Genomic DNA, 12,218 nt, shown 5'->3' on the forward strand with positions numbered 1-12,218 from the left:
GTGTGTGTGTGTGTGTTGGTCCCTCAGTCATGTCCAAACTCTTTGCGATCTCATGGACTGTAGCTTGCCAGACTCCTCTGTCCATGGAATTCTCCAGTCAAGGATACTGGAGTGGGTAGCCATTCCCTTCTCCAGGGGATCGTCCCGACCCAGGAACTGAAGCCCGATCTCCTGCATTGGCAGGCAGATTCTTTACCTTCTGAGCTGGAGGGGTAGCATAGATGTTTTCCCACCCCTTAGGCGGTATTGTGTGCAGGGGGCATGTGCCGTACCCTGCTTTTGCTTGGGGTTCTTCAGAAGTGGCAGTTGGGTTCTTTGGTCTCTTTGTATCTTTTGTCCAGAATCTGCAGCAAATGCAAATGCATGCAGCTATTTTAGTCTCATGTAGTTTCTTAGTTGCTTGAGGAGGGGTGTGTCCAAGTGCAAGCATTGCAGCACTGCAGCCAAGAGTCCCAGGTCCTAGCCTGTCTCACAGAGAAATAGATATAAAATGATTCTCCTTTTGTTTTTCAAAATACCTGCATAATCAGGATCTTCCTGGCGGTCTGTGGTTAGGACTCAGTGCTTCCACTGCCATGGCCCAGCTTCAGTCCCTGGTCGGGGAAGATCCCACAAGCCATGTGCTGCAGCGCAGAAACTCCAAAACAACAAAAATATCTACAATGCGATAATAGAAAAAAAATCTGTAGACAGATACACCAAATTTTAGATAATTTTTACTAGAGGGATGGGATTACAGGAGATTTTCTATCATATATTTCTCAATGTTTCCCATTTTTATAATAATTATTTTTGAAATGAAAAATAATGCTATAACAAAATAAGGGATTAAAGAATTTGGTTAGACCTAAAAGAGCTTTGTTTATTTTCTAGGGTTATATTGCAAGAGCCTTTTCTGAAAGTTTGACATTGTTTTGACGACGTTGAGTTGGGTTTTTGAACATAGACAAGGCTCACCTCACTAATGTGCTACTAAGGGGTCATCTAATTTTTTTCCCGGTAGCCTAGTAGTAATTGTGTTATCTAGCGTGCCCCCTGGGGGTCTTATGTAGGTGATAGATAACAAACTTAAAGTGGGGTTGTCCTTTACTGTCCTGTCTCCCACCTCTCACTGTTAGTCGCACGTGGTAGGCAGACATGAGAGCAAGTGACTAGTGAGTGGGTGCTGCTCTGGTGGCAGGTCTGGGGTGTCCTGAGAGCTGGGTTGGAGGGAAGGCAAGTGTCAAGGAGCTGAAAGCACTTCTGATCCTTAGCTCAGCTTTTCATATATCCTGAAAAGAGTTGGTCAGCAAAAGGTGCTTTATTGAACAATGGCTGTAACAGGCCAACCACGAACGCTTGGAGTGCATTGTTTCACAGGGAGCATCTTCCCACAGGTGAGATCCAGAGGACAGGTGCCAAATACAAGATATATTCATTCTGTCTCTTGTGGAATAAAGGCAGAAGCAGCCTCATGAGATCCCATGTGCTGTGCAGAGTATGCATCATACAGCATTTGATTTTATTTTTGCTAATTTATTTTTAGATTTCTCATCTTTTAAAAAGTTTATGGTCATCTTTCCAAGCTACTAAAAAGAACATTTGTGTTAAAGGAAAAAAGACTATTTCTTTCAGGAAGAAGTCTTGATGTGAAAATTCCCTGGCCGTACAGTGATTAGGGCTCCATGCTGTCACTGCTGAGGGCCGGGGTTCAGTCCCTGGTCTGGGAGTTGAGATCCCACAAGCCATGCACTGTGGCCAGAGAGAGAAAAAGGAAAAAGGAAGTTTGGTGGTTGTGCTTTTGTTTAAAATACTCTCCCTAAGCACATAGTGCCCATTTTTAAGTGAATGAGTTAAGACGGAGGAATGCTCATTCATATGTCCTTGCCCCAAAATTAAATATTTGAAGGGAGATGTCTTACCTTACTTCCAGGGTAAAACGCTCTCTGTTTCATGTTAGTGAGGTGTAGATTTACCTGACTATTCAATCCAAGACTGCGGAGCGCCCCCTGTAGGCCCTGGCGGCCCTCGGGGGAGGTTTTCTAGCACATGCATGGGAGTGGAGGATCCAGGAGGCTTCCCAGTGCGGGGAAATGGGCTCCTTGTTTCAATTGCCCCTCATTTTCAGGGAGACACTTATAAAATGATTACACTCTTGTGAAAGATAGCTTCTACATAATTGAAGATTGTCCTGGCTGTCTCTCATCAGAGAGGAAGAAAAGCCATATAAATTATTTACAGAGCTCCAAGTTGTTTCCTTTCATGAGCCCTGATTTTGTTTTTGTCTCTGCAAACTGAGATTTTGTTTATCCATGAATAGTTTTCCCTAGGGAATGAGAAATATGATTGTTTAATTATGAATGAGGTTTTTTGTTTGAGTCCGTATTAACTAAAATGTGCAAAATCAACTGTTTTTCATTAGATCCCTTTCAGCTCCCCACCAGAACAGAACCAACAAAGGAACAAGCAATTCAACCAGCACCCACCAGGAAGCCCACTGTGATTCGAATTCCAGCCAAACCAGGAAAATGTAAGCAGTTCTCTGCCTCATTTATTTGTTACTCCAGGAGCTGGGGAGAAATATATGCTAATTTATCAATGTCTGCTTCTGAAATTATGTGTAATCGGCCACTTATTATTATTACTCATAGCTGAGAACATATAAAAGCAAGTTGTTTTTTCATAATTCTCTAGACAGTTAATTTAGATTTTACTTCTTTTTAACATCCTTTGAGGCAGAGAGATTAGAAGGAGGCTTAAACTCAGAATAAGTGTATTATCCTATGTTAGTGCCAGTAGTAAAGATAGAGTAGAGAAGTACTTGAACTGATAGCAAATACAGTTGTTTATGTCTGTTAGGAGTATATTATTCCAGTCAGCATAATCTAAATATAGCTATGTGTGAATTGCCTGAAGGGAAATAACCAAAAGTTATAAAAACGTAGCAATGTATAAAAAGACTTTTTACTTAGTATAACATTACATGTTTTATAAACTTCCTTACTTGATTTTTTGGGGGGGCTGCCTTTGTGGGGTCTTTGTGCTCAACCAGGGATCGAACCCAGGCTCTCGGCTTTGGGAGTGCAGAGCCCTAACCACTTTCACACTCTCACATGAAATTTTGGATGAGTTTTAGTAAGTACTGCAAACAGAAATCTGATATTATTATAAGAGAGATTCCTAAAGGCCAAGGGAAAAAGTGTGAGAGATGTATGCGCACAAATGACATCCAGTGGGCTCCAGGGCGATCACACACTTTCTCTGTGAGCCTCTTTCATTTCATGTCCTCTAACGTTTTTTGCATAGCCCGGAGGCATCCTCGCCTCTGTCTGATGAGACTCTGCCCCTGCGCTCCTGGCAACAGCAGAGCAAGTATACCAGCCCTTCACCTGCAGCATCCCAGGGTCACACTGCAGGCGTGCCCTGCAATGCCATGAGACCCTTTAGTTTAGGGTTTGACCTCTCTCTCTGTAAAACACTGCCTAGAAGCATCATACTAGTTTTAGTCTCTTGATGGTTTTATTAACGAATGGCTCCAATCCACGTGGTGAGAAGATTGAACAGAGTTGCTCTGAAAAATGAGGAGGAGAGAAAGTCAACGGTACCAAAATTCAGTGGCTTTTCACTTCACTCAGTCCAGTTGCTCAGTCGTGTCCGACTCTTTGTGACCTCATGGACTGCAGCACGCCAGGCCTCCCTGTCCATCCCCAACTCCCTAAGTTTACTCAAACTCGTGTCCATCGCGTCAGTGATGCCATCCAACCATCTCATCCTCTGTCGTCCCCTTCTCCTCCCACCTTCTGTCTTTCCCAGCATCAGGGTCTTTTCCAATGAGTCGGTCTTTGCGTCAGGTGGTCAAAGTGTTGGAGTTTCAGCTTCAGCATCAGTCCTTCCAATGAATATTCAGGACTGATTTCCTTTAGGACTGACTGGTTGGGTCTCCTTGCAGTCCAAGGGACTCTCAAGAGTCTCCTCCAACAACATAGTTCAAAAGCATCAATTCTTCACTCAGCTATCTTTATAGTCCAACTCACATCCATACATGACTACTGGAAAAACCATAGCCTTGACTAGACGGACCTTTGTTGGCAATGTCTCTGCTTTTTAATATACTGTCTAGGTTGGTCATAACTTTTCTTCCAAGGAATAAGCATCTTTTAATTTCATGGCTGCAGTCACCATCTGCAGTGATTTTGGAGCCCCCAAAAATAAAGTCCAACACTATTTCCACTGTTTCCCCATCTATTTGCCATGAAGTGATGGGACCAGATGCCATGATCTTAGTTTTCTGAATGTTAAGCTTTATGCCAACTTTTTTACTCTCCCCTTTCACTTTCATCAAGAGGCTCTTTAGTTCTTCTTTGCTTTCTGCCATAAGAGTGGTGTTGTGTGCATATCTGAGGTTATTGATATTTCTCCTGGCACTCTTGATTCCAGCTTGTGCTTCATCCAGCCCAGCGTTTCTCATGAGGTACTCTGTACATAAGTTAAATAAGCAGAGTAACAATATACAGCCTTGATGTACTCCTTTCCCGATTTGGAACCAGTCTGTTGTTCCATGTCCAGTTTTAACTGTTGCTTCTTGACCTGCATACAGATTTCTCAGGAGGCAGGTCAGGTGGTCTGGTATTCCCATCTCTTTCAGAATTTTCCACAGTTTGTTTCTTGATCCACACAGTCAAAGGCTTTGGCATAGTCAATAAAACAAAAGTAGATGTTTTTCTGGAACTCTTTTGCTTTTTCAATGATCCAGAGGATATTGGCCATTTGAGCTCTGGTTCCTCTGCCTTTTCTAAATCCAGCTTCAACATCTAGAAGTTCACGGTTCACGTACTGTTGAAGCTTCGTAGGAAGTTATATAGTAGTGTTAGACTAAAGAACTGGTCATGTGTTTCTTTTGACAGCATGATATAGCCCACGTGACAGCTCATTGGGTTGTCTGCTTGCTTGCTGTTACCTTATTATAACATGTTTGGGGTTTTAATAAGCTGTGTGTGATATAATGATAATAAATATTGTCCAAAGCTCATGTGGCTTCAAGGAATATAACTTGTACATTGCAATGTATTCTCCTGTTGTGTCAGGGTCCCCAAAACCCCCATGTTTGGTGATTTGCTTGGAGGACTCACAGAACTTAGCATACAGTTGTGTTTCCAGCTGTGATTTATCAGAAGGCAAAATCTGCAGAGGGAAATGGTGCATGGGGCAAAGTCTGGAGGAAGCCAGGCCCAAGCTTCTGGGAGTCCTCTCCTAGTTGGGTTGCACAGGATGTTCCTCAGTCTCCTCAGCTGTGAAATGTCAATCACGGAAGCTCATTAGAGACTCAGTACCCAGGGGTTTTGTTGGGGGATGTTTACATGGGCACCTCTAGAAGTTTTGTTATGTACCAAAATTCCAGATTCCCAGAAGGAAAGCAGGTGTTCAGCATAAACCATATTCTTTTGTTTTATCTGTCCTGGAAATGGTGGGAACCTTCCCAAAATCCAGCTTTCTAGGCCATCAAAGGCCAGCCTTGTAACTCAGTCCTGCAATGTTTATTCTTCTCTATACACTGATAAGTCGATTTAGTAGTCCTGAAATCCTGAAAAAGACATATTACCCTGACAAAGCTCCAGGAGCTATTAGAAAGCTGAGTTCTGTACTGCTATATGTAAGAGAAATGAAGGGCTAGTTCCTAGAGAATTATTTCTATTTATATAAAAACTAATTCCCCAGGGACTTTCCTGGTGGTCCAGGGGTTAAGACTCTGTGCTACCACTTCAAGGGACACTGGTTTGATCCCTGGTCGGGGAACTAAGATCTTACATTCCACAAGGCACAGCCAAAAAAAAAAATCAGTCCCCTCAAATTTTATTATTACAATTATTAAGCAATGCATATATGCTGTGGAGGAAAAATAAATAAGACTCGGTGTCCGAAGAACTTGGAATGCATAAGAAAAGAAACGAACAGCTTTGTGGTACAAAACTCCTTCCTCTGAACCTGTCAGCTTCTTCCCCTGGAGATCTGTTTCTTCTGACTCAGATGTCCTTTCCCCAGATATCTGCATAGCTTCCTTCTTCATTGTTCTTTCAGATTGTTGCTCATATGGCACTTTTCTCATTGAGGCCTCCGCTGACCACTTTATTTGAAATCGAAAATCTCCACCTCCCCCACATACCCACATCAGATAATTACTATGTCCCTTCCTTCCAGGAAGCTATCTTCTCTCTACTTTCATGTTCTTACTACTTTATACCCTTCAGTTGTTTGTCATGACAATATATCCTAAGTGATTCATCATTTCTGCGTAAGAATAAGGAAACTACAACACAGAGAGAGTCTTCAAGGTGGCAGCGGAGTTGGACGGTCTCTGTGTGGCAGCCCCGCCTCTCACTAAGAAAGCTCGCCTGTATCTGGATCCTTGTTTTCTTAGTAGCTGGCCTAGGCACTTCCCTCCTTTGGGAGTGTTTCCCTGTCTGTGAATAAAACAGGAACTCATCCTCTTGTTATAAGTTTTTCATGTGAAATGGAAGCAGAGAGTGTTCATTTGAATGAGAAAAATTCCCATCTCCTTTAAATGCCTTAACCGGTAAAAGGTGGCTTCAGCCTCCTTTATATGTTACCATCATCCTCTCTTCAAGTATCTTGCACACAGCTTTTAATTAGCTATCACAAATTAAACCTGGTCATCTTTGTTTTCTTCTTTTTATAAGTTGGTACACTATTTCTGGGTTAAGGATATAATTTGGATGTAAAGATATTGCATGTGGAAATGACAGCGACTAAGCCCATTAATCTGGAGCTGATGAGTTGGAAAGCACATTTAATTATTTGGATTGGGGGAGGGTTGGTCACACCACCTATTAGGAAGCAGCAAGGCTTATTACAATGAAAATAGACTTTTGGGTTCAAAGCTGTGGTCTGACTCTTACTAGCATCAAGACCTGGATGTTTCTGTTGTTCAGTTGCTAAGTCATGTCCAACTCTTTGCTACCTCATGGATTGCAGCATGCCAGACTTTCCTGTCCTTCACCATCTCCCGGAGTTTGCTCTAACTCTTGTCCATTGAGCCAGTGATGCCATATAACTATCTCATCCTCTGTCATCCCCTTTTCCTCTTGCCTTCCATCTTTCCCAACAGCAGGGTCTTTTCCAATGAGTTGACTCTTCGTATCAGGTGCCCAAAGTATTGGAGCTTCAGCATCAGTACTTCCATTGAATATTCAAGTTTGATTTCCTTTAGGATTGACTGGTTTGATCTCCTTGCTGTCCAAAGGACTCTCAAGAGTATTCTCCAGCACCACAATTCAAAAGCATCAGTTCTTCAGCACTCAGTCTTCTTTATGGTTCAACTCTCTCATCCATACATGACCACTGGAAAAACCATAGCTTTGACTATACAGACCTTTGTCAGCAAAGTGATGCTTCTGCTTTTTAATACACTGTCTAGCTTTGTCATAGCTTTTCTTCCATGGAGCAGGTGTCTTTTAATTTCATGGCTGCAGTCACCGTCCATAGTCATTTTGGATCCAAAGAAAATAAAATCTGTCATTGTTTCCATTTTTTCCCCATCTATTTGCCATGAAGTAATGGGACCAGAAGCCGTGATGTTAGTGTTTTGAATGTGGAGTTTTAAACTAGTTTTTTCACTCTCCGTTTTCCCTTTCATCAAGAGGCTCTTTAGCTCCTCTTCACTTTTGGCCCTTAGGGTGACATCACCTCTATATCTGAGGTTGTTGATATTTCTTCTGGTAATCTTGATTCCAGCTTGTGATTCATCTAGCCCAGCATTTCACATGATGTACCCAGCATATAAGTTAAATAAGCAGGGTAACAATATACAGCTTTGATGTACTCCTTTCCCAATTTTGAACCAGTCCTTCGTTTCATGTCTGGTTCTAACTGTTGCTTCTTGTCCTGCATACAGGTTTCACAGGTGGTCTGGTACTCCCATCTCTTTAAGAATTTTCCACAGTTTGTTGTGATCCACACAGTCAAAGGCTTTAGCATAGTCAATGAAGCAGATTTTCTCTGGAATTCCCTTGCTATTTTCTATGATCTAGCGGATATTGGAAAATTGATCTCTGGTTCCTCTGCCTTTTCTAAATTCAGCTTGTACATCTGGAAGTTCTCTGTTCATGTACTGTTGAAGCAAGACCTGGATAGTTCATTTGTTTTCTTCTCAGCTTCAGTTTCTTCATCGGTAAAATGGATGCAACAGTATCTAGCATAGTGCGGTCTAATATGGTAGCTAATATGGTAGCTAATATGTGGCTACGGAGAACTTACAATGTGGTCCGTGCAACTGTGGGACTGAACTTTTTATTTTATTTTAATTAAGATTTAAGTTCAAACTGCCATATGTGGCTACTAGCTAGTGGACTCAACAGATCTAGCACTTAGATAGATGTTGGTTAGAGAAATGCATATGAATAAAGTGCCTTAACTTAATGCCTGGTCCATAGAAGGTTCCAACAAATGCTGGCTTACTGTTGTAATCATTTAGTATCATTTTTACTCTTGATAAAACGTTTGGTAAAATTAACTGATGGCTGCTAACCCATCGATTTTCTGAGATTTGCCAGGAGATCTTTCTCATTTGCTTAGCTATCTATTCTTTTGTGTATAGACATTTTCCTAAGGAAGTAAGCTGCAGTCTTTTCATCCTGTGAAACCTTCGAAGATTAGAAATTACTGATTAATTATTTCTATTTTTCCAGGTTTACATGAAGAGGATCCACAAAGCCCACCTCCTCTCCCTACTGAAAAACCTATTGGAAACACCTTTAGCACAGTATCTGGAAAGCTTGGTAATGTTGACAGAACTAGAAACTTGGTAAGTAGTCATTATAGGTTGTCCTAAGCTACGCACTAATTTTAAGTACTCAGCTGATGTCTAAATTATTTTACTATTAGTCAGATAAAACCTTTATTACAAACCATTTTCTAAGCTCCATGTACTTATTTAATATTTTTAAAATTCATATAGGATAAAAGACTTAGGCTAATTCATTGTACTTCATCATAAAATAATTTGCCCTATACCAGTATATTGTTCGGAGAAGGCAATGGCACCCCACTCCAGTACTCTTGCCTGGAAAATCCCATGGATGGAGGAGCCTGGTAGGCTACAGTCCATGGGGTCCGAAGAGTCGGACATGGCTGAGCGACTTCACTTTCACTTTTTACTTTTATGCATTGGAGAAGGAAATGGCAACCCACTCCAGTGTTCTTGCCTAGAGAATCCCAGGGATGGGGTCTCACAGAGTCGGACATGAGTGAAGTGACTTAGCAGCAGTATATTGTCTTTTAAAAATTTTTTTTATTTTTTACATTTTTGGTTGCACTGAGTCTTTGTTGCGATGCATGGGTTTCTCCTTGCAGTGGCTTCTCTTGTTTGTAGAGCCTGAACTCTAGAGTGCACAGGCCGAGTAGCTCCATAGCATGTGGGATCTTCCAGGACCAGGGAAGGAACCTGTGTCCTCTGCATTGGCAGGCAAACTCAGATCACCCTGAGAGTCCCAGCATTATCTTTTAAATAGCACTGATGATGAGGAAGTTATTAAAAATCTCTAAGAACTTTTAATTTTTGTGAAAACAGATTTAGTTCATTGATCAGATTATATGTGAAATACTGAATGAATCACATAATTTTAAGATAATCATGAGGATTTGTTCATCTGAAATTTAGGCGAAAATTATTTTTTAAATTTAAAATTAGTGCTTTAGCATGTGCTTGTTAACAGATGGTGGTCAAAAGTTTTAAATATATACACATTTTTTAAAAAATTCCAACTTCAATACCACTTTTCCATAGTTTTCGAAATTCCTAGGTTATCTTTACAGTTTGTTTCAAAAGAAACCAATTCTTAAAGTCTTAGAGCCAAATTTTCAGTTCAAATTTTGTAATAGTTTTACATTGTGAATTAACTATGCTTATTATACATGCAAACTGATCTAATCATCTAGTGAAGAGAAATTTCTTTGATGGATCCATTAAATTGAATTAGCCAATATCAAGTTAATGAGATTTTCCTGTAGGCTGAATTAAAATTTAGTGATCACTTGCATTTCAAAGTACTTGGTAATAAATTTTTATTAAAACTGGGCCAAGGAAACCCAAAAGAGGATGATAGAGATCGTGCCATAGAGTTGTTGATGGGGGAAATCCCGTATTTCCATGGAGAAAAAGTTGCTTGAGAAGGTTACTAGCCTCTACTGTGAAGGGCTGTAGAATGGAGTGAGAGGATGACGAGTAGACATACTTTGAGTGGTGGGCTTTGTCAACCATAAAGCTGTATTAAAATATTAAGTATTATTCCATTTGGTGTTAAGCAATCCACAAAGCAACTCCAACATAGAAAAAAAAAGAAGAAAGAAAAGGAAGTTAGAATAAACTGAACCATCTGGAGAGGGAACTTTATTCCTAACTGTTTCTACCTCGCATGAACAGCATGACAGAAATCTCATCCTGCAGTGTTTACAGAGGTGGGGGAGAGCTCAGAGCCCCCTGAGCTGTGCTGTAATGAATTCATACCTAACAGACACACTGGGTCTGAGGGAAGAAGAGACAAGAAAGAGATCACAGGTTAAATGATTTGGCTGAAGTCACACACATAGATTTCCAGCGCCAGAAATCTATGACTGAGAAATTCCTGTTGTTTTAAGAATTACAATAACTGAGTGGATTTTCGACCAGAGGCCAGAAAGTCTTCAGGTGTGGGGAAAGATCTCTGGAAAGAATGTTTCACCAGTGTGATGACCCATGCAGAGAGGGTCTTTGACAGGTAAGTCTTCTGATGAGGCACAGAACAAAGACCCTCTACTGCTTCTCCTGCCTTAAGAGCCAGGGAATTTTCCGTCTCATGACAAGATGGCTGTCCCTGCAAAATCTCAGTCCTCACTTAAACGATAAAGGACTCCAGGGTGAGAAACATCAGTAGGCAAATGGTGCCATTCTGTCAGTGGGAGCAGACTGTTCTGTGAAAATCCAGGGCTTCTGCCAGCCAGCGCAGGGAGAGAGTTGGGGGACGTGGCCCAGAAGGTGGAAGGCATCTCAGCTGCAGCCCAGGAGCTCTCTGATGAGTTCAGGACCTGAGAAGTGGTATCAGTGCCTGGAGAAAGAAGAGAAGGCACATCTGCAGAGGCTGCTCAGTGATTCTAGCGAACAGGAATGTGGTTTTGGAAGAGATGTCTGTCTTTTGAAAATGCAGCAAGAAAGGGGGGAGGGGGCTGGAATTATTTTTAAATTGAACATAACGAACCATCCCAATGAAGATGAACAAAAAGATGGCATCTGCAGGGCAGTACAAACAGAAAAACCAACTTCACCCAGAACTAAAATGCTTACCCAAACATCAAAAGTCATAGTTCAGGGATGTCAGAGCTAGAGAAAAACTGCAAAAGGCAACTACAAGCTCCATGCATGTGTGGAATATTGAAAAACAGGAAATCCCTAATCAATAATCTTCCAAAGACTGTCAGCAGAAGCTGTGTGCAAACCTGAACTTGACCAGACCCTGAGACCATGGCTCCTGCAAGAACCAAGCCCCTCCTCTCAGTATGTGAAGTCTGTCCAGTGCAGCAATGCCTTTTCGAATGTGCCTAACAGTCCTGGAAGATTCGAGTATACTGCCTTTTTTTCTGATTTATTTTTGCTCATAATTCAAAATTGAGAAATTAAAAAGGTATTTAAGATCTCCCATAAAGATATATAAACCACCCAGAGAAAACTGCAGCTAATATTTGGTAGAAGATTAGGATTGTGTGGTATGTCTTTATTAAAGTACATCATCCATGTCAAATTTATACATCTTTTTCTAATCTGCCCTTAGTCATTAAGTAATTTTGAAGAAAAAGTATATGAGTTCCTACCTATCTGCTGAGTGTTTTTCTCTTTGTTTCAATTTTAAAGGTGGCCAAAGAAGTAAATGAGTTTTTCAGGTATCATAGCAGGATTTGTTGGGAGGCATATAGGCAGCAGTGTATTTATAAGGCATGGATGATGGTCTGTAATATTGCAGGGTTTATGAGCTGGTGACTTGCCTCACTACATTAACTGAACTCATTAGTGAAACCAAGTTTTAAGGGCAAGCTTAATTTGTTTTTAAAAATGGGATTATAAAACATTGAAACATATTCAGATGATCGCAGTTATTAGCAATTAATCATTTGGTATTTAAGGAAAAGTTGTAAATATTCAGTGTGAATTACAAACCACAGAAGTGAGTTTTAACTCATTTGTAAGATAAGAAGGG

At 40.9% G+C, this 12,218-nt stretch overlaps 1 protein-coding gene across 8 annotated transcripts in view; it reads left to right on the plus strand.

Annotated features, from left to right (window-relative positions):
- Window positions 1-12,218, plus strand: part of SH3D19 (SH3 domain containing 19) — a 196,786-nt gene that overhangs the window by 157,786 nt on the left and 26,782 nt on the right. For 7 of the 8 annotated variants that reach the window (XM_043484637.1, XM_043484644.1, XM_043484667.1 and 4 more), the window contains 2 exons: window positions 2,402-2,509; window positions 8,682-8,797. In XM_043484637.1, the coding sequence (XP_043340572.1) occupies window positions 2,402-2,509; window positions 8,682-8,797 (224 nt within the window). The remainder of the gene's footprint in view (window positions 1-2,401; window positions 2,510-8,681; window positions 8,798-12,218) is intronic. The other variant, XM_043484650.1, reaches the window with a different exon arrangement.

This window comes from Cervus canadensis, chromosome 1 (assembly GCF_019320065.1).
Source record: "Cervus canadensis isolate Bull #8, Minnesota chromosome 1, ASM1932006v1, whole genome shotgun sequence".
In the NCBI taxonomy this organism is placed as follows: domain Eukaryota; kingdom Metazoa; phylum Chordata; class Mammalia; order Artiodactyla; family Cervidae; genus Cervus; species Cervus canadensis.